General features: G+C 43.7%; 1 protein-coding gene across 9 annotated transcripts in view; it reads left to right on the forward strand.

Moving 5' to 3' along the window:
* cbfa2t3 (CBFA2/RUNX1 partner transcriptional co-repressor 3) overlaps positions 1–22,329 on the forward strand; it is a 42,309-nt gene extending 19,980 nt beyond the window's left edge. For 3 of the 9 annotated variants that reach the window (XM_018683136.2, XM_051074044.1, XM_051074045.1), the window contains exons 2-12: positions 3,950–4,105; positions 6,238–6,479; positions 6,571–6,660; positions 7,424–7,605; positions 10,262–10,545; positions 11,035–11,120; positions 12,250–12,532; positions 13,000–13,068; positions 13,807–13,860; positions 15,634–15,824; positions 16,377–22,329. In XM_018683136.2, the coding sequence (XP_018538652.1) occupies positions 3,950–4,105; positions 6,238–6,479; positions 6,571–6,660; positions 7,424–7,605; positions 10,262–10,545; positions 11,035–11,120; positions 12,250–12,532; positions 13,000–13,068; positions 13,807–13,860; positions 15,634–15,824; positions 16,377–16,772 (2,033 nt within the window). In that variant the 3' untranslated portion in view covers positions 16,773–22,329. Of the gene's footprint in view, positions 1–1,134; positions 1,273–3,949; positions 4,106–6,237; positions 6,480–6,570; positions 6,661–7,423; positions 7,606–10,261; positions 10,546–11,034; positions 11,121–12,249; positions 12,533–12,999; positions 13,069–13,806; positions 13,861–15,633; positions 15,825–16,376 lie in introns of those variants that run through there. The other 6 variants (XM_051074046.1, XM_051074035.1, XM_051074037.1 and 3 more) reach the window with 6 other exon arrangements.
* Positions 22,330–23,359: the final 1,030 nt, after the last annotated feature.

Raw genomic sequence — 23,359 nt, forward strand, 5'->3', positions numbered from 1 at the left:
TGTATGTTTGTATGTGTGTGTGTGTGTGTGTGTACATGCGCTGTTGAGGCCTGTCTCCCACCCTGTCATTAGTGAGGGCTTTAAAGCCTCTGAGCTCTAAATCAGTTTAAGATGAAGTGGAGTCTGGGATCTGTCTGCAGAAGCAGTCTGTGTGCTGACACACAAACACACGCACATATAAACACACACACTCCCATCTTACCTGTGACACAGTTCAGCCCTCAAACTGATAACAAGGCATGTATCAAAATATAGAACTAGTTGGCAAACAGTGTAGATTGCTCTAGGTCATAGTAGTCTTGTGCCACAGATGTCAGCAGTCTTTTTCTTTTGAACGGGATTTGGGCTGGTAGTATGAGAGTGGAGGGTGCTGTATCCCCTGAGTCTTAGGTCCAATGCACAGGACTACAATCCCCATGTTTTGATACGACGACCTGGTGGGGGGGCTGGGGGCCAGGGGCTCAGGCTCTGTTTGTGTGGACTCCTCAGCGGCCTGATAGGGAACAGATGTGGGAAGGCAGGCGGCTGGGCAGCCAGCCAGAGCAGCTGGGAGAAATTAAAAACAACAGCATTCCTGGAGACTGGGGGAATTACAGTGGGAGGGAGGGAGCAAGGGAGAGATGTAAGGAGCGAGAGACAGAGGGAGAGTTTTAGGGCTATGTGGTCACTGACAAGAGTCTCTGTGGAGTATGTGAGATTGAATAGACAGGGGGGATTTAAGGGGACTGTTCTGCAGTGGTTAGCTAAAGCTAATAAGTTGCAGCTGTATTTCCAGTGGAAGCACAAACACACATTCACATATACTCACACAGATATGCATACAGTCAACACAGGGTCATATGCCAATGTGAAATGAGACCAACATTCACTACTACCATCTGAATGGCCTTCTAATAGCTTGTCAGCACATAATCGTATTTATTTGTGTACATGTGTTTGTTTTAAGGGGCTTTAATGAAGGCATATATCTTTAAATCTATAATGAGACCTCAAACTGACTTTAGAAAGTTAGGCAAACCAGTACACTGTGTGTGTGTGTGTGTGCTGTACAGTACAGGATCTGTGGTTTTGTGTGTCTCACAGTGAATTGTTTTTCATTTTGTTTCATCATTGCACAAGGGGAGAGTAGAAGACAGAGAACATTTTTAGAACTCAGACGGCAGACTGTTTCTTTGGTGAGCAATCTTTTAGCCCCGATTACGTCAAACGTGCAGAAATACAGCTGTTCAGAGAGTCAGAGAAACAGAGACAGACAGAGACAGCAGCAGAGAGGTAGGTAACGATTGTATCATATTGTTTTATTTTCAACATTATATTCAATAATAAGCGTTTGGGACAGACAGCAGCATATGTGTATCCTGAGCAGATCTATTCTCAGCTGTATTGATTGCAAATTGGCTCCTCTCAGAAACTCAGATAAAAACCTGCAGGGGGAAATAGAGCAGCTTGCAGACAGGAGTATGGTCCAGATCCGAACCTTAACCAAAGGTCTGCTCTACCTGGTACACTAGTCTCTCTTTTTATACTTCTTTCGGCATGAGTGTGTTGTCCTTCGGCACAAAACACAATGGGAGGACAGATGGCCACAGATGGGGTTGCAGACCTAGCAGACTTCCTAATGTATTAAAAGTGAAATCCAGAGCGTGGTGCGTATGTGTGTGCCCTGTCCCTGTAGCTGGTCAGATTAAACAGCTGTCTATAATCCCACGGTGGGAGCAGGCAGACAGACAGGGCGGTCCCCTTATCATCTTCTCTTCTCCTCTCCTCTCCTCTCCTCTCCTCTCCTCTCCTCTCCTCTCCTCTCCTCTCCTATCCCTTCCAAACAGGCTAAACTACACTCACAAAAGTACTTGTACAATTGGTTAGTATAATGCTTGTTTGAATTTTTTGTTTAGTTATATACTGTATAAATGTCCTACAGTACACACTGCATACAGCAGCACAGTAAAATTTGATCAAAGAAGAGGTTTACTGAAACATATGGCTACCTCCCTGCAGGAAGCAGCCCACCAATTCAGTAGCACGGCGAGCTTGTTTGTGTGTTTAGGCTTCTATAGAAGAGAATGACTGCATCTATTTATACCAGCCAGCCCCGTCTGCCTCTATCTACAACCTTGTGTGTTTATGTTCAGCGTGTCTGGCATGGGGCAAACAGCAGAGTGCCCCTCGTGTTCTTGAGGATCACTGTGTCAATGGCCCTCATACAGCACACTCCAGAGTGGCACTCTTTAAATACAGACGCCAGCTGTTGAACGCTTCTACGCAAGCTCTGAGAAATAGGCTTACGCCAAGGACCGAGGCCAACTGAGGTAGGAGTTTGTGGAAGAAAACACTGGACTCATAGTTGGCTCATGGGAGGAGTGAAATGAGAAACACATTATGTGACAGTGATTTAATATGTTAGCTGATTAATACAATATATTAACACTGCAGCTGTAAACAGGAGTTCAAACCAGGGTAAAGATGTACAAAAGCTAGAGCAAGAGTTAAAGAGTGGCACTGGTAGTATTATTTTTATTAGTAGTACTGGTTAGTAAGTGGAATCATATAATAGGGCCACTCTGATGGTGGCCTCTGCTCTGTGTATGAGGCTGTAGAATTAACCTGAAGATTATCAAAGGTTCCTGTAGTAACTTGTTTGGGTTCTATGTTCACAAGAACAAACATAGTTTTTTTTTTCCTCCTTTTCTCCTGTGATACGTGAAGAGACAGCTGAAAGGAAAAAAAAAGAAAAACAGAGGAGAGAGAGGATGTTTCTAGAATTATCAAGAATCAGTGAATGCCACATACATGCAAGAATGTGGTTTACATCTGAATTGCTATTCTCTCTACATAATAGAGGTGTGTAGTACTTGAGCAGAGAGGCACACATTTCTGTACTGTACTGTCTGTGCTGCATATTGATTTCATTGTTTTTCACTGCATAGTGCACATTTATCGCGGTCTCTGCCAGTTACATATGTACACATACTTAAAAGCTATCTGTTCACAGGCTGCAAAAGTCATCACACCTCTCAGCTCAGGTTTACATTGCAGTGGGATCTGGTTCCAGCAGCTGCACTGACAGACACATACACAGAAAGACAGTCAACACGCCGCAGATACATCACCAAATTATAGATCTGCTGCTCATGTGTACTGTTTTGTACTGTTTTGTGCATGACAGAGTTTTTGTGGAAGACACACTATGAGGCCCTCCTCTGCCACAAATACAGAGCATAAGCCAACAGTCCTTACACACGCTTGTGGCTGTGGCACATCCACCCTGTGTTGGGTTTTCTTCTCATGTCCCTTGCTGTACCATCCATTCCCTTCACGATACAGAGCCTGGCTTTGCCTTGTTTGGTCCTGGCAGCGTGTCTGGCAGAGGACAGTGGAGCCTCTAGTAGCAGGACGGAGCTCTGCTGAAAGCCAGTCCACAGTGATGGACAGCAGCAGATCCAGCTGCACTTGTCACTGGCTGTCAAGCCGGCTGTCTGAACTAGGGGACGAGAGGGGACAGGCGGGGAGGAGTGTGTGCATGTGAGTGTGTCTGTGTCGGGGGGTTGGAGGTTGTAGTGGAGGGGCACTGATTTGGATGTTGGCTCTACACGAAGTGTGTATGTGTGAAGGAGAGGGAGAGAGAGGGAAGAGAAGGGGGGGGGGGATTTCAGTCAGCAGCAGCTGAGCGAGTGAGCAGGTGTTACTGTATGTGTCTCCCAGGCCCATGAATCTCCAACACAATACAAGTTTGGATTCATTTCCACTCTCTGCATTGATTTGTTTTGGTTCTTTTTATGGGGCTTTTGGTTTAAGGAAACAATCGATGGTTCCCAGGTGAAAATGTCAGTGTGCTCCTCCTTAACCAGCTGTCTCCACTTTGAAAGTGTAATTTTTTTTTTTTTATGGTGGAGCTCCATTTTGATGACTGTCTCTGTTTTCTCTTTCTTTTCCTCCTTTGATATCTCAGGTAGCAGAGTGCAGAAGGTTGGAACAATGCCAGATTCACCTGCGGATGTGAAAACCCAGCCCAGGTCCACCCCACCCACCATGCCTCCGCCACCCCCGGCTGTCAGCCAAGCAACCAATCGCAGCGCTTCATTCACCCCCACCACCAGTAAATCAAGTAAGGATCCTTTCAGTTTTTGACAATTTTCTAAAATAAATGACAACTTATGTCAACGTTATACTCTGAAATGTGCATTACTATCAGTATCACTATACACCAAAATCTTTACCATAGACTATTTCACTATTCAGTTGTTTAGCTTACGTGCTGTGAGATATATGTTTTCTTTGGCTTGGAGGTGATGATTTTTTTGTGTTTATACGTCACATCAGAGGGCAGTTAACCAGGCAGGTGTGAGAAAAACAGTGAGCTGATATGCGTGCTGGACCAGCAAACCAGCGCTGGAACAGCTCTAACTCGTCATTTTACAGTAAGCATTGAGGAAGATAGCCATAGTAATGTGAGTTAGTATCCACAGCATTGCAAATAATGCTTCTCTACAGAGCTGACATGCCTATCTTAGCTTGTTAGGATGCTATCAGGAATAGCACAGATTTTGACGTCCAGGTTAAAACTGTAGTAAATTGGAGGCCGTCACTGGCCTAGATGTTAAGATGCAAAGATGCCCCAAAACCTCTTCAAAATTTGTCTCAAAGTGAAAGTCTATGTCACATGTAACTCTTGTAATAGCAGTCTTTTGCTGTGTTGTAGACCTGCAACACATTGAATAAAATTATTCGCCCATCAATCTGTGATAAATTACACAGATTACTACACTTTTACAAAACCTCAAAGGCCATCTACAATGGACTATGCAATCATTTGTCCCTCTTAGGTCAACTGTTATGATCACTTGTGTAAAGAACGGAAAATTCCAAATATGTGTTTCTTCCCTGTTCTGGTGAACAAGTGTTGAGGGTCACTTGTGTGTCAGGTGTGTGTCTCTGCAGGCATCCATCATGTGTGTGTATCTTTTAGTGTGCAGAATGCCCTTGTGGGTGGGACAAGTGTCTTTGAGTGCATGTGCGAGTGTGCCTGTGTTGTTTACCAGCTGGTCAGGCGGCGGTGGGTACAGGGGACATCAGCCAGGGTGGCGTTGCGGTGTGTAGACTACTTTCTTCCCTATATAGCAATGACAGGCCATGTTGTTTCACCTGTTGTGGTGGACGGTCAGTGGTGTAGCTCTCTCCTTGCACCTCTCCCTCTCTCTCTAAAGCCAGAACACAAGCGCTGCCTGTTGGGATCACATGGGTTAGTCCATATGTGTTCAGGCCCTCGACCCACAGATTCGAGCAACAAGCATGTCAGAGAGGAACCACAGCAACTAGACTATCAAACAACTACACTGTATATGGTCTCGTTTTCAAGTATGAGGTCGAGATATAGCGTTACAGCCTGCGGTGGCTCACTTTAGAGGCCTGTAAATACATTTTGAAAAGATTAAGTTGCTGCTGCTGCTGCTGCTACACGGATACAATTCAGGCATATTTGAAAAATAAGATACAACTGCTTTTTGGCTCAAATGGCTATATCATATCTTACATGGACAATGTTGTTTGCATGTATTTTGTGTCATTAGGTTCAGATATGAATATCTAAAAACAGGTGAAAGTTCAAACGTGTATGTGTGTGTGAGAGAGAGCTCCTGTGTATTTGTGAGTTTGTTTGTGCCTGCATTGTGAAGAATATGTTAGTGATTATATATGAGTAGCAGTGCTGTGTCTATTCTGAACCTTAAAGCTGCAAATCTACTTTCAGCTGCTGGACAGGTGCAGGTCCAGATTTGGCTACACACCTGCTACTGGAATAAAAGTAACATGGGCCACAGGACTATTTTTGGCACCTCTTTAACAAGTTCCTCTTATAGTTGTGTCCTAGTGAGTGAGTAAGGGGGAGAGGGTGAGGAGTGGGGTGGAATAGACTGATACGGGGGGAGATGGAGGGGTCAAATGTACCGCTGTACCACTTGTGAGACAGCTGAAGTTACTGCAAACCCACACACACAAACACACACTCACAGCCCTCACTCAAACTGGCAGACAACTGTACCTCACTTTGTGCATCATATACTGCTGGCATGGTGTCAAAGTTGAGTCTGTTGTATGGTTTACTTACATTTAATCTGAACTGATATAAGCAGGATATAAGTGCTTCTACCTTCATCATGCTTCTATCACCATCCCTCCCCCAAGGTCCCTCTGTACTGACCCAATTTACATTGTCTCTCCCCTCTGTCTGTTCATCTGCAGTGTTGAATGGGAGCAGTCACTCTCCTACATCCCTGAACGGTGCTCCGTCCACTCCCAACGGCTTCAGCAACGGGCCGGCCATGTCCTCAACAGCCTCGCTGTCCAACCAGCAGCTCCCACCAGCTTGTGGTGCCCGGCAACTCTGCAAGCTGAAGCGCTTCCTGACCACGCTGCAGCAGTTCGGCAACGACATATCACCTGAGATTGGAGAGAGAGTGCGCAGCCTTGTGCTGGGGCTGGTGGTAAGTTCTGATTATATTTAAGTAGAAAGTAAGAAAGTGTGATAAAATTTTCTTTCTCATACTGTCCTACTCTCCCTGTTGTGTTGGACAGAACTCCACCCTCACTATCGAAGAGTTTCACTCCAAACTTCACGAGGCTACCAACTTCCCTCTGAGGCCGTTCGTCATTCCCTTCCTGAAGGTAAATGTCTGTCCACAGGTTTTATGTTAGATAAATCAAGTCTGATGTATTCGGTTGACAAGCACATACATTAGAGCCCCTACCATATGGCCAGCGTTGAGGCCTGTGTGTATGCAGATATAAATCCCTGTCTTCTGTGAGAAGCAGAGAGGCATAGAGAGGCAGGCAGGGAAACCTTGTCTTGATCAGAAATCTATAGTTGTACACTGTGAATACAGTACTTATAGTACTATGAAAGAAATGGTAGGATACAGTTATGATTGCCTGTTAAAAGTGGTGTGTGTGTATGCCCATGTGTGTGTGTCAGACCTCCTGGCGTGCAGTGATCCTCCACATCTGGGACATTGCAGCAATGGCTGTGTTATATCAACCAGACAGGTCTGAGAGAGCAATTTGACAGCACTGTTACAAACACATACAGACACACACACACATGCACACACACACATACAATATACACATCAGCACACCCCAGAGAGAGAGGGAGAGAGAGAGACACATGGCAGAGGAATGTGTCAGGGGACCTGTCTTATCTCATCCTGTCTCTTCATCTATCACTTTCCTTTTTTTTCTTGCCCTAATCTGGCATTATTTCACTCTCACCCCATTTATCTATTGTTCCACTGAGTTTCTAGCTCATCTCTTGTCCATTTAACTTTCTTCTCTACATTTACATTGGCTCAATAAATCTATATCCTTCCTACAGCAACTTATTTCATTCTTAATCCTGAAATGTCTGTCTTCCCTCTTTTTACCCTTCAAGGCAAACCTGCCCCTGCTGCAGAGAGAGTTGCTCCACTGTGCCAGGTTGGCCAAGCAGACTCCAGCTCAGTATCTGGCCCAACACGAGCAGCTTCTCCTGGACGCCAATGCCAGCTCGCCCCTCGACTCCTCCGAGATCATGCTGGAGATGAATGAGCACGGCAAGAGAAGGACCCCTGACAGGTAGCGTCTCAGATAAACCCAGGAAAACACACTGATTTCAGAGGCACACATACATTGGCAGTCTCTCACACAGACAGTGTTATAAATGAATTATTTCAGGGTATTTCAGAATGCCAAGTGACAAGGGGAGGCTATAAATCCTCTGTGCGGGAGGCGGAAGTCTGGACAGCCCCGATGCCAGGCTGGCTCTGCCAGCTGTCTGGGAGGGAGGGGTGACATAAATGTAGAGTAGGAAAATAAAGAGAGAGGTTGAGAAGCAGTACAGAGAGAGAAAGAGCCAGAGAAAAGAGGGGGGAGTGAAGTACAGTAGATGTCCTCAGCACAACCCAAAGACAGACAGAAAGACCAACAGTGAGCTATGGGTTACTATTGTCCCAGATTTCTCCCCAGCACTCTCCTTTATTCGCCCAGCTAAGAAGATGACACATGAGAGAATTAACAGGCATTTCCCTTTCTGCCTTTCTCTTCCTTCTTCTCTCACTGGCATTATCATTCTTCTCTGGTCACTTCTTCACCTCTCTCTTTCTCTCTCTCTCTTGCTCTCTCCAACTGCCTGACCTGCGGGCTCCCAGCAGCTGTCCATATGTCAGGGATGTGTCCAGATGGTGATGTGCTGACCATAACACTGAGCACATCCTGAGTATTGGGGAGGCGTGGGGAGGAGGGTGGTGGTTTGGATGGGATGAAGGGTTAGAGCGGAGCGCACAATCCCACTGTAATCCGCACACCTCCGCCTCCCGACCTCTGGCTTACACACAGCAGGCGAAGCTCGAGGGGGGGTGGGTGTTTGGGTCAAGCTGGGGCAGGGCCTTCATCGTGCCAGCTGTTCCTCTGATTTGTCAGATACTAGAGCCAGGGACGTGTGTGAGTATAGCTGACATGCACAAATATACACATGGATAACCGAGAATGAGCGCACACACACACACACACACACACACACTCATAAACAAACATCATCTACAGGGGCCAGTGTTGCATTTATTCGCCTTTGATCCCCGGGATGATAAAGAGTGATTTCCATCCGAATGCCTGGCCATTGCCATCCAGCTAAACAGATTAATATCAACACTCCCATTTAAACTGTCCAGATGGCTCAAAAACACAACCTCTCACACACGCGTACACACACACCCACTTAAAGTACACAGACAGAAATGAGTGTCACTAAACATCTGCCAAACACACAGAATTCAGCTCATATTGCCCCTTAAGCCTGAGAGCAGGGTGGGAGGGAGAGGGAGAAATACTTGCAATCTAAGAGTAGGTTGAGGGATATTCAGATTAAGAGCTTGAGATGCACAGTGTAGAGTTGGACTTGGCTTTGTTTGATACATACGGCGTACAGCTGTGCGAAAGCTTTGCAGGGGCACTACCTTACTGTAACTCAACAACAAGCAGCTCTCTGCGGGGATACAAAGACACGTGTGTGTGTGTGAGTATGTGTGTTTACATACACCATGTGGGAGTTGATGAACTTTAAAAAAAAAAAACAAGTTTGTGTTCCTTGCTAGAGCCTCCTCAAACTGGTGCAGTCCACAACACCAGATGTTGTAATCTTTGAAAATAAATTATTATGATGGTTTATGGTAAACTGTGATTTTTCATTTGACAGATAATCTGTTCACTGTGGCATTCCTTTTTCTCAGAGCAAATAGTTAGGCTACATCACAATGTATTTCATCATTATATCATATTGCAGAGTTACATAGCTCTTGTTGCAGCCAGAGCTGCAGTAAAAGACACATTTTCACCCAATTTGTTTTTATTTGTTTAAAATGAGATCACAGCTGTTAATTCATACTTCTGAGTTTTCTTTTATTAATCGTGCATCATAATTTGGCACTACTGTTGCCTTAAGTTGTTTAACAGTATGCCACATACACATATACTGTACATAGGCATCAAGAAATTAATCATATCTGTCTATTTGCCTGTTGGTCTGATGTTAAGGGCATTAAGGTCCTTGCTAGGGCATGTTTTCCTGAACTATGAAGTAATACACAGGCATTGCATATTTAGCCTGGCAAAGCCATCTAGTTTTCATATTACTCATTGTGGTCTGGCAAAGCCGTGGATGGACTAGCTGGAGAAAGATGTACAAAAGTTAATTCTCTTCCCTTAAACATTAACATGGTGTCAAAAATCAGTTTCTGAATAAAACAGAGTTGTGGCTTTGTGTGTGTGTGTGTGTGTGTGTGTGTGTGTGTGTGTGTGTGTGTAAATAGGGATAGTCACAGTAGCATCAAAACAATTTCTGACTGGTTCAGCATTTCATCCAAGGCAGCTGAATCGATTCTTGGGTGGACATTTGTGGAATAATGGTAAATGTGGTAGTGGAAACCGAGCTTATGAGCTGTAGTCTGGCTGTGCAAAGCCATTACACATTGGCAAATAAACACTGGATTGTACAATGAAGATCTGTTATGTTGTAGATCATAATGTACTCAAAACCCCACACTTACCACTGCTGGAAAAACACTTCAGGCCTTAGTCTGTGTCCAACCATTTCAACTTATGTCTTTCGAAATTCTGTATCGGATGTGTCATGTCTATGTCAACACACAATAGTTTGTATGGGCTCTGCTTATTCATACTGTATACTGTTGACCAAACTGAGTCATGTTTTAATCCACACCCCTGTCCTCCTCTACAGGACCAAAGACAGCTCAGAGAGAGATGGGTTGCACCCGGAGCACCTAGCTAAGCGACCCTGCACCATCAGCCCTAGCCAACGCTTCAGCCCTAGCACGGGTCTTCCTGCTCACCCACCTCCTAATGGCCTCCCCACACACCCTCCCAACGGCCTGCCACACCCACCCAACCCCCAAGTGGGACCCCAGCACTATCGTTTAGAAGACATGGCCCTGGCGCACCAATACAGAGATGCTTACAGACATAATGAACACCGCGACACCCGAGACAGGCACCGGCAGACAGGTAGAGCAGCTGCAACGCATTCACATGATTAGATGAAGCTATAGATCTACAGCCACACAGTCCACAGTTATGGTCAATACTGAGTGGGCTGTTGTATATGTCAGTGGGGTGTATGTGAAAAACAAAGGCCAGTTGTCAGCGCAGTGTGATAATCCTTGTGGCAGTGCGTCTATATAAAGCCCACAGCCGTACATGCCCATGTGCTGTGTACTGTGGCAACCATATATGCCTTCCCACTGCTTTCCCAAAAGGAAAGAGGTGAATTCTTAGCCAAATTGTCTCACTGATTAGATTTGGTAAAGGAACCTGAGTGCCTGCTATCAGTTATGTCGTTAAATATTTGAAATAATAAAACATTGTATTGTGGATTTGATGCTGTATTGAGTCTCTTCACACATACAGTATACTGGTTTTTGTCGTACTTGATTTGGATGATCTAGTGTGAGTTCTCAGGGTAACCGAAATCTGTCCTGTGTGTTTTTGTTGTAGCAGTGCATGGAACTCGCCAAGAGGAGGTAATCGACCACCGTCTCACAGATCGAGAGTGGGCAGAGGAGTGGAAGCACCTTGATAATGTACGTACAGAGCGGCAGCCGTGTTTAATGTAAACCACCTCTTTGTTTCCTTTCTAAATGTCATAAACACAGTGGGGAACAAAGAGCCAAGAGGTCAGCAGGTGATTAAAGTTAGTTTTAGTGCTAAAGATGGCATGCAGATGACATGGACAGGAACTGTTGACAGACAGAAGAGCCTCCGTCCCATCTGAGTTAGCAGTTGATGGACAGCTGACCTTATGAGGTCCGTGTCAGTGTGGTGAATTAACAACAGACAGACACCTATCTGGCTTCCTGGCACCCAACTCCATGAAGACAAAATCATGTACACTAGACGCACACACACACACACACACACACAGAGAGAGAGAGAGAGAGAGAGAGAGAGAGAGAGAGAGAGAAACAGGGCCCCAGATGGAGCTCAGGACCCAGCAGAGAGCAGCTCCAGCTGGGGAGAGCAGCTGAGACAAGAGCTGCAGTCATGGAGAGAACCGGCCAGGCCTGGACCCCTGCCAAATTAGAAACACTTCACTGAAATAAATATAGCTAACTCAGAGGGGAAGGAGGGGGTGGAGAGACAGAGGAAAAGGAGGCAGAGAGAGGAAAAGATGAATGGGAATAATGATATGGATTGAATGTCAACCATGCTAAACCCATTTAGCAGACGGACCTGGGTCTGGAAACACGGGGCACTGTGGAAAAAAAGTGACACTGTTTACGACAGAGGGGAAAGGAGAGAGAAAAGAGGGGAAATCTGTTGAGTTGGCAGGGAACGGAGCAGAAGGGTGGAAGGAATTGGCTCAACAATTTCATCAGCAGTCCAGCTGTTAATTTATCGTTGTTGTAATGCTCTTAGACATTGAAATTCACTGACAAACACACAATCCATGGCGTGAACAAACTGATCAGACAGTGACACAGTCACACATCTGCTAGGTGGTATGTGTTCTGGGACAGATTAAAATAGTGATAGATTTACATATTTACATATAGATTTACACACTAACTGAGTGGCTCTTTCCTTTTCAATGGGCCTAAGCTGTGGAATTTTTAATGGATTTATCAAGTTTGGTTCATGGAGGACTGTCAAACCTCTCCTGTTCGTTTATCACTTTAAGTAAACTTTCCACTTATCCTTGTCACATGGCAGCTCCTGAACTGCATCATGGACATGGTGGAGAAGACGCGCCGCTCTCTGACGGTGCTGCGCCGCTGCCAGGAGGCCGACCGGGAGGAGATGAATCATTGGATTCGGCGCTACAGTGACGTGGAGGAGATGAAAAAAGGTGGGAGCAACGGACAGCACTGCCTTCCTCCTCCTCTTCCTCCTCCTACTCCTCACCACATCTCCTCCTCCAACACAGCTAGCAGCAGCGAGTCACTGCCCATAGGAACTCCCTCGGCTGCTGAAAGGCAGACAGGCAGACAGACAGGTAGACAAACACACACAGGGTATGTTTGGCAAAGCAAAACACTCACAGCAAGGTAGGGCTTATTTGAAACGCTGAAAATGCCTTATCAATTTGAACACAAAAAGCCAGAAGATGATCATATTTTTCTCCAAATTTACAAATTTTAGCTCACACTGTGAGGCAATACAAATCTAGTTGCAACATCCTGGATCTTTAAACAACTGATTACACCCTTATGTTGCCAGCATGTTCATTCATCATTAAGATTCTTATTCACTTCTAACTCCCGTATTCCCATTCCTTCCCAGAAATGGTTGAAAAAGTTGATGACAGCTAAATTTACTGATGTTGCCACACAAATCATTTGTATCGGTTCCAAAAATAGAGCTGGAAACTATAGGGAGACTTGTGAATGTGTGCAGATCAAAAATCTGTCGCTGTGTGTGTGCAACTGAGACTGAGCGTGTGCCTGTGTGTGTGTTTTCCAGAGATCCACCGAGACTTCTTACACAGGCCTCCCTCAGGATACCTGCCAGAAGAAATCTGGAGGAAAGCTGGTAAGAGCCAAACATAAATATCCCCACTTTTTTTTCCCCTATTGTCTTCACAATTGACCTCACACAGACTAACAAAACACACACACACAATCGCCATCATCAGTCTTCACTGCCCTCACCATCGCTAGACAGAGAAGAGCTCTTACAGCCGTAGGTCCATCAGGCCAGAGGATTGGAGACCCTTTGTGTCATTAGGGCAAAATGTCTACCATCTGTCACCACTATGAAAGGCCACTGCAGTTAAAACTGCAGTGAAAATGCAGTCACCTGGCCCAAGGCAGGCCGCAGCAGCGCAGCAGTTTGGAGCTCAACTTGTCTCCATTGTCCTGAGAAACACACACTGTCAAGTTTTTATGCCCCTTTTTTTTCATTGTGATTGTTCTCTAGCCTCATGTGCGGTACATAAATGTATTACTGAGGTGAATCAGATACAGACATTTAGATATACAGACAAACAAATCTGGACTGTGGTTATTATTTTTGACTCAGTTTGTAAACAAGTGGAAAGCAGGTCGGAGTGTTTCATTGCATGGGCCTTCTCGCATACTGCATGTCAGATAGAGCCCATCCCAGGAGTCATCTGGCTCAGCCCTTGTTCCACCCCAGTCCCAGCACTATTATGTTGCAGTCATACTCCAATACCCTGTGGAGGAAAGATGCTGCTGCTGTTGGCAAAATACTGTGCTGCATTTTCACCAGCAGAAAAAGCTCTTTTAATTGCAGTTGTTTTTCATACAGGTACTACAAGCATCCCGCTCTCCCCAGCACTAAAGCACCTCCAAAACAAGCAGGGTGAGTAACATATCTCACTCCCAACATCTCACCTCTAGCGTTTGTGTGTGACTCGTGTGTGTGTGTTTGTGTGTGTGTGTGTGTGTGTGTCACCTCTATCTCAACAAGCCAGGTAGTCTCCCTGATGCCTCTGCAGCACCTCTTGCTTTTAATTAAAACCAGGCACGTATTCTCTGGTCTGGTTCAGGTTGAGAGACTGCAGTGCTTTTGAAAAATAAGATCTGAAGTGTGAAAAAGCAGACAGAAATAACACATCTCAGGGACTTGCCAAATCCCTGTGGAATTAAAACGTTAATATTGCTGCCCCCGTGTTTTCCATTAAGTGCTAATTGCCCCAGCATCTGCTATGCAGTCTCCTTGATAAGAATTAATTAAATTTGCAAACTAATCTTAGTGGTGCATGCATTAGGCCAGATAATTGAGAAGGCCGGGATAATGCAGATAGTGTTTGCAAGGGAGAGAAGAAAGAGAAGGAGGAGGGGGTATAAGAAAAAAAAGGAGTACAAATGAAATGAAGGGTAAAGGTAGAGAGACAGGATGAGGGAAAGTATTTGGACGTGTGTGACTGTATGTTGACAGGATTGACAGAATACTAACTTTTTAGCATACGAGCATAAGAATCAAGTGCTGACATGCACGCACAGACATAACATGCACACACAGCCACGCGCATATACACAGCAAAGAGTGGATAAGGCTCCCACCGCTGCCTATCTTTCTGCACAGTAGTTTGAAACAACTGGAGTGGAGCGGCAAGGAAAAGTGACAGTTATTTATGAGTTTTCCCTCAAACAAACACTGACTGGAGGAAATAGAGAGCAGTGGAGGGAACAGTATCAGTCTCACCTCCTACTTGGTTGGGCTAACATATCTGGAGAGCCACTTGTATGTGTGTCATATGTGTCTAAGTTTGTGTGTGTGTGTGTGTGTGCGCCTACGTGGCACATCTGGAGGAGGTGGAGCAGGAGTGAGAAAAATCATTTAATCTTTAAAAATTTTGCTGTCATTGATGGCAGAAGAAAATGACACTGTAGGGGCATTTATACTTTGTGATCGTGACATATCACATTAGCATTTGATTAATAAATAGTGTATATTTGGCAACCTATTTCTCAGGTATATAAAGACCTACGAGAAATCCTGGGCTGTACATTTGTTGTGCACCGTGAGGCCAATAATGAAAGATGGCAAAATGTAATCACTCCTGCCTCTTACTGAGAAGGGACTGCGGGAAGTTTCTATTTTAGACTGCCATCTGGAAAGGAGTCTACACACCTGCCTGTTGTAAAAACACAGCCTCCTCACTCATACAACTCGTGCTCTTGCTGGAAGAACAAAAGGCCCCACGATAAAATCTACAATGTGGGAAGCCTTGCAGTGGAGATATGCATGCCTACTGCTGTGGAAATTATTCACTCGTCACTGTAAACTCTAACAATTTCTATGAAAATTATTCAAGATGACAATCATGCAAACAGGGAATCCCTGGATGTTGAATGAACAGCCAAGTTGGAGACAAAACTTTGGAGACATCTGCTGTTGTCAGCTCTGAAAATTATTGTGGCCAGTCGTGTTTGAATTAATTATTGAAGATTGGCTGTTTCCCTTTTCTGGCAGAAAGTTTTAAATCTTGGATGATGTACATCTGTTCACTGAGATACAACAAGATGGCAGCTTAGACAGTCTCAATAAAGGATGACGGAGCAGGCGGGATGAGACGATGGACATGAGCGCTAACACCTCTCTCTCTTTCTCTCTCTTTCTGGCCCTCAGAGGAGGCAGTGAATGAGGTGAAGCGACAGGCGATGTCAGAGCTGCAGAAGGCGGTGTCAGACGCTGAGAGGAAGGCTCATGAGATGATTTCAGCCGAGCGCTCTAAGATGGAGAGGGCGCTAGCCGAGGCCAAGAGGCAAGCCTCTGAGGATGCACTAACAGTCATCAACCAACAGGAGGACTCCAGTGAAGTGAGTATCACAGACCCCCTGCCCACACTTACCCTCATTCTTCTTTCACCTGTTCTATAATTCCTTACTCAGTCACTCACTGTTCCGGTTTCTTTTCGACACTTTCTCTCTCCATTCATTACCCTTCACTTTGTTCCCCCTATGCTCTAGGCTAGCCTGTATTGTGTAATTCATACAGCTGGCTGCTCTTGGTTTGGTGCTGCACCAGGTTGTCATCATTATTGCAGAAGCAGTCCAGTTGTCTGTGTAAATAAAAGCAGACAGACCCAGATGGTTGGAGCAGAGTGCCAGGCTGAGGCCATTACAGAGCAGTTGACCACCACCTGCTGGTAACACAAACCAGTGGTGTCGGGGCAGGTCTCAAAGCCTTAAAATCAAATCCCTATGCAAAGAGTAAACATAAGAAATCAGGAGCTGACATATAAACTAGATTATAAAATATATTTTAGGATTTTGGATATATTTATGTAAGAAAGAGACAGCTCTGTGCTATCCTGGAACAAAAAAGAGACTTATTTTTATCAACCCACTCTCTCCCCACTGTCTCACCAGAGCTGCTGGAACTGCGGGAGGAAAGCCAGTGAGACGTGCAGCGGCTGCAACACGGCTCGCTACTGCGGCTCCTTCTGCCAACATAAAGACTGGGAGAAGCACCACCACGTCTGCGGTCAGGGCCTGCAGGGGCTGCCAGGGGGCAGCAGCGTCCCTCTAGGCACGCCCTCCTCCTCCTCCACCTCCTCTTCCTCAGCGTCCTCCAGTGCGCCCCCCACCCACTCTGAGAGCACTCCTCCAGGACCCTTGTCCCTGGTGGGCCAGAGCAGTATCGCGGGAGGGGCTGGCAGCGGTAGCGGAAGCGTCTCCGCCAGCCCCAAGGAGAGCAGTTCCAGCAGTGCCTCTCGCTCTACAACTCCAGCCACCCCTGCCCTACTGGATGCCACCTCTCGCTGACGTCTGACCCCTGTCCCCTTCCCTGCATACTGATGCGACAGTGCCCACACTCCACACAAAACCAAACTGAGGAATCTTCATCGCACACTGCTCCCCTTCCTCCTCCCTTACTTCAGTCCCTGTTTCCCTTTTATCCTAAGCTCTTCTGAGAATCTTCTCACTACCTGATGATAGATTCGACTTGTCACCTTCCCCCTAAAAATACTTTTTTTCTTTGTCTCTTTCACAACCACATTCAAAGATTCCAGCCTGGAGTGCCGTGTAGTGTAAAGCATGAATAGTGCAGTGTCTCCTATCTCTGTAACAGAAACATATCAGATGTGTTTGCTGAGAACATGAGCTTTGACGTAACGAAAGCATGGTTAACAGTGTCTGCATAAGGACACAAGATAAGGGCTGTAGTAAGGCAACATCAACAGGGGGAACGACTAGCTGCTTAGTACTTGGGTAGGATTTCCCTTTAATTAACTACCAATGAGAGAACAGTACCCAGCCCTGAGATGTGCACTACAAGTCCAAACAGTTCACCAATGCGGCACTTTTCCTACAGTGTCCTACGGGAGACAGGCAAGGAACCTAATACTTTTTTTTGAGTGGATGACGGAAGGGGAAAAAACCTGTGATTAATTCCTCAGAAACACAGCTTAGTATTTATTAAATGTTTCTTTCTGGCTTTAAGGGAAAATAAAGAAAAGTCCAAATATTCTAAATAAAGAATAATAGTGATGCTGATGATGATGATAACAATAATGATATGAAAATAAATTAATTTTAAACTGCTAACTACCTTGCTAGCGAGCCAAGAAAATCTACACCGGACTCACCTCTCTGCACCATTGTGAACCCAAATGAATTCAAAGATGAAAAAATAACCTGATCCAAACCTTTGTATTACACTGCCAAAGTGAGTAAGTAAGCGATAAGGAGAAGCACTCATCTTATAACCAAACGCAAAGCAACATCACCTCCTCAGCAGATAAGCCAGCACTGAGAGGACCAGGCTGCAGAGAAGCTGCAGAACGGGACCCAGAGATAGTCAGACAGAAAAAAATAAATACATTAAAAAAACTGTGACCTGCTTTGATCTGCAGCTGCCTCCTGCAGTCTAGACAAAATTACAGCAATTCCTCAGTGATGGCCCAGACTAGTGAACATGGACAATGCTGTGAACTTGCCTATGAGAAAGACTTAATGAAATGGGATAGAAACCCTGCCACAGTGTGATTTTTGTGAATGGTAACAGAGAGGACAGAGAGAGAGAGAGAGAGAAAAAGAGGAAAGAAAAAGCTACACGGCCTGAAAAGGAGATGATGATACATACATGGCAACGGAGCTGCCAGAAACCTCAAAACAAGCTTGAAAACTTTGTAATGAGAAGGCATTGCATACTACAGAGATGAACGGGAAGATTGTTTCTAAGTTGTTTTTTTTAAGCTCCACAACGAGGACATATTTCAAGGAATTGCTGTTACCTTTACATTCACTCCCTCCTTTTCCAAAGCATGATAAACAGACAAAAGAGCCTAGTGAAGGGTGGTGTAGACTTGGTTATCCTCTCTCTTTCTACCTCCCCTCACCCCAAACACCCCCCTTCTTCGCTCTTCCCCGACTACTTGACTCAAGTTTGCCCCTGACCACAACCCACTGCTTTGGACAGAGCCTCAGAGCAGTCACGTGGGAAGGGTTTGAACCTGTTTGTAGATATTGTTCCTCTTTTCATTTTTCAATAATGTCTCTTGTCGCTGATGTCCACATGTGCTGCCCTTGTGTGTATCCAGAAAGATGGTTCTGTTACCTTTTCATTTTCCTCCTTTGAGTTGCGGGCTGAGCAGTGAAGTCAGAGCAAGGACACTTGTTTATGAGAGGAAGTCCCACATTGTACTTATTGTTTGATTTCTTGTATCTATATTAATGAGATGAAACCCCTCTTGTAGAGTATTTTGTATTGCTCGCATTGTAAGACAGTGAGAGGACGGAGGTGCAATATGAAGAGAATTCAGCTACTGAATGGAACCTCAGCAACTGCCCATAGGGTGTCATATAATATAGATACATATAAATATATTTAAAGTAACATCAGTAACTTAATGTGAATGTACATAGTATTTAAAGAGGTCCAAAAATGTGTTTGCCAAATAACAGAAACCTTTAAAGTTTAATGTCCAGAATATGATTTTTCTCACAGTACATTTGTTTCTCAATTTATCAGTTCCTTTTATTCTCTCACACAAGCTTCAATTTTCACTCAAATCTAAGTGTCACGTGACCCTGAGTGGAGGAGATTGTTGGTAACAGAGGTAAAGTGGCTCCATAAAAGACCACAATGCGTGTAGCTGAAAATGGATGAAAACAGATTAAGGGTGGATGGACAAGACGAGACTTCCTGAACATTTTTTTTTTAAATTAGGCCTTAATTCACAATTTTAGAAAAATCACCCACATTGTATTACATTGAGAGAACCTCTTACAAATAATTAGACGCTTATGTTTCAGTAAAATTTGGAATGACACTATCGGGGCTAAATCCTGTTCCTGTCATAAACATCATCCACCCCAGGTCAGTTTACATCCTGCAGGAGGAAACTCAAAAATGTGTGTTTTAGCCTGCTATTGATTAAAAAGCCCCATTATAGTTAATAGGTTTTTTTATTGATAATGGTGGCATCTCAGTTTTAAATATAGTTAATTCACATCAAATTTAGGAAGGGTCAAACTTTATATCTCATGTCAGGTGTTCTGTTTCTAGCCATCCTTTCAGTTTGAGTGCCACCGTAGTGACCTTCTCTCTTGGTCCTCATCATCCTGTGTGTGTATATGTGTGTGTGATTAGGAGTGTTTGTTTCCCCCAAGGTGCAGGACAAGCCATTGCTGTAGGACTAAATGATATGCCAGTGTTAAGCTACAGTAAAATTCGAAGCTAATTTTGATACCCAATCTTTGAAATGTTACATTTTTTTAACTGTTTTTTTTTTTTTCATTATGATTTGTAAAGATGCAATATGAGCATAAGCTGAAGACCTGGGTCCAGGCCAAGAGAGATCAATCAACTCTTTAGGTTTACGTTATTAGTGTTTTTTTTTCCAGCCCTTCCCACATGCTCTAGCAATATCATCACCTCTCCTAAACACATGTATGTTAAACAGTCCCAAGGCCTTTACAAAATTTGTGTGCACAACTCTGCTCACACAGATTTTACATTGATTTTTAAACCCTATATGGTTGGCCTCGTAAACACTTGGACCAAACTTTGAAAAAAAAGGTAACTTTCTTTTTGCAGTGAGTGGCATAGGACAAACAAAAAGCCAGCTTTTTCTGCTTTTATTCATCAAAGTGACTCTTGTTGGACAGTCTGAGGCATTTAATCTGAATAGGATAAGCTGCAAGGTACCCCTGCATCTGTGTGTAGCATTTATGTGTGTGTGTTCTAATTACCGTAATTTGATGTCGACCTCAGCCTTTTTATGTGCCCCCTGCCCCAACCTTCCCCAAATGTCCCACTCCTCCACTATCACCACAGACCACTCTTCACAACCCCCTCTCACACTAGCTACCTCCTGTGACCATACAGCTAACCACCAGGAGAGGTTGACCTGGACTTTGAAAAAGCTGGGCTGAGAGCAGACATGGAAATGCACATTCAAAAGCCACCGAATGAGTGTCTGAAAATGACAAAAACACAAATGTTGAAAGGAACTGCCATTACTTGTGATGTGTAAGAATACTTATTTAATCCCACCAGACTTCACCTTTTTGATCACATCCCGTAACCAAACTGAAACTGCTGGACTTTACTAATACATTACTGTTACTCTAACAACCTGCGTATTACCAAACTGACGCATAGAATCAACCATGACATGCCATTTGTTGTCCAAAACCAATAAAAGCACAGACCAAAGTACTCCTGCATTGCCATAGTAGGCTTTGACACAGTGTGTATTGACAGACCAGAAATGATAAGGTTAGACCTCTGCTACACCAGTTAACCAAAGTGTCTGAAATACACACACTCAGAGCACAATAGTGATGAGCATGCTTGCTGACGTTTGAGTTTGAAAAGTGTAGAATTCCTATTCAAGCAATCAAAGCGCTTGTTGTCTACGTATTGAATAGTGCTTCTGTAAAAACAATACAGGCATCTTCTTTGGAAAAAGCCTACTGATTGCGTGTTCTTACAGTCACAAAGCCTTGCAGAGATGAAATGAATGCATGGTGGGTGTGTGTTTGTGTGTAAATTGTGGTGTGTTTGTGTGTGTGTATGTGTGTGTGTTTTTGTAAAAAAAAAAAAAAAAAAAAAGAAAAAATACTTTTTCTTTGTGTCTCTGTACAAACTACTTGAAACCTTCAGAGCTTTAATGGAACATCCCAGACAGACTATAGTGGCAGATCAATTCACAATATGTAGCAACAGCTTTGTGCAGTGAAATAGCATATTTGTGTACAATACCCACGTCAAAACTACATCATAATGACAGTTCCATTCAACTATTAAGTGCTTTGCGTGTGCCTCCTTGTCTGCAAGTAAGCCCTCAGATAAACTAAACAAAGCCAAACATAATAGACCACTTCTAAATGACCAAAATACAACCAAAAGCTACATCTCTCTTCTTTAGACTTCACTTTGGTTAAGGTTTTTCTTGTCTTATGTCCCAGCATCAGAGAACTTCATGCCCCATGAATATGTGGGAAAACTGTCCGTCACTGAGATTCAACCCACCTGATTTAATTAGACAAGAAACGAAAGATCAGATCAATTCTCTGTTCAGCTGGGTGTAAGCTCCATTAAGTCATGAAACAAATGAGATTTGTGCTGAGGTGTCATATACTTTTTTTCTGTGAAGATACTATAGATGGCAAACGCATAAGGGCTCTGCTGTTGTTAATACCATCCAAGGGTCTCCCAATACTTTACATCAGCCACTTTTCTATTTGTTTAACTATGTACATGATATGGGCAAAACGCATGTTTAGAAAAGACAAATATTAGCAGGTTGGCATTTGCCTCTCCCTACCCGAACCAGTAATTCTACCAATGACGTTTCAAGGCTCATCTGATGTGATGGTGACACGTCCTTCCTGTGAAACAGGCACTGATGAATAGCTACAGTAGAAAGCTAAAGTGGCAAACAGTGGATTCAGCACTAGTTTCCCCAAAAGCCATGGCTCAGGATGGTCTTGTTTTTACCTTTACATAAACTGAAAAAAAGGTTTATGGTTTTATATGTGTAGGGAAGCATTCTATACTGTATTGTGCAATACATTATTACAGAAAAAACATGTTTCTGTAGGAGAGGTTGGCGCTTTGAAGATCTTTCTCCTTTTTGTTTTATCTCCCTCTTCAGAAAGTCCTGTTGCCGTTTTTAGATGAAGTAAACTGTGCCAGAAGAATTAAATTCTGATTTGTATTTATTTCTTGCATGCTTTCCTCCCTGTTGCTAATACTGCTCTTTAACTGTTCGCTCTGTTGGATGTGTGAAGCTGTAAAACATTCTAATTCAGGTTATTGTCTGTGTTGAACAATGTAACTGTGTAATTAAAACATGAAATTAAGTATTCATCACCCTTGTTGTTTTTCTTTTTTAAATACAGGGATATTCTGACACGACACCCCCAGAAAAGGAAAATTATCCATTGTTACTGAATCATTGCTGACACAAAGTTATGCAAACCTCAAACGTCACTGGAGTGCATTCCCTCATTTCTACAACATATTAAATGACATATTGAAAAACTAAAATAACTATTGAAGATCATTTTATAAGTATATGTCAACAGTCAAATACACTTTTACAAAAACGTTACTAATCATACAGTATGTACCACACGAACATATTACAAACAAGTTCACTCCATGTGTTTAACTTCTTATTACTGTCACAAGTGTTTACACGCTGAAAGATGCTTAACAGCATATATTGATACACAGTATTGTCTACTCAACCAATTAAAAATTTAATGTGACCTAATTACATCTATTGAACGTATTGTTCTGGTGGGGCTCTTTATCCTCACAAGCCCTACAACCTGCCAGTGAGTCACTCATTCCAACAGCAAAACGTTGTTTACACCCACAGAAGTTAGTTCAAATTCTAGTGATACCATGTGTATCACTCTACTGAAATGTGTAGGACATGTAACATATAACTGTTGTGGCTTTTGAGTGATATTACTCAGGGGGAAATAAAAGGTGAAAACCGGATCACAAAGCGATAAAGTAAACAATTTTTCCTATTTCCCCAGTTTAATATTTTACATTGTGAAATTCCAAAATCTGTTATACTGCATGTTTCGTGAATATGGTTATGAAAAAAGAAATGGTCTTTCACAGAAGACAATTTCTGTATCCTGACTCTCAGTCACACTGTCATGGCTTATATAGGGACACTTGAATAGAACAGAACCACCATTAATGTTATTAGTAAGGGTGATTTTTCTTACCATGGCAAGTCAAAGTGTTCACCTCTTCTCCAGCCCTCCAGGTGCCATACCTGAAATGTGAAAACTCTGAAAACCTGATATAGTCTTGTAATAGGATTGACACCAATAAGGAGTGAATAGTGAGAGTAAATGATTGACTGACACCTAAT

This window comes from Lates calcarifer, linkage group LG2 (genome assembly GCF_001640805.2).
Source record: "Lates calcarifer isolate ASB-BC8 linkage group LG2, TLL_Latcal_v3, whole genome shotgun sequence".
Classification (NCBI taxonomy): domain Eukaryota; kingdom Metazoa; phylum Chordata; class Actinopteri; family Centropomidae; genus Lates; species Lates calcarifer.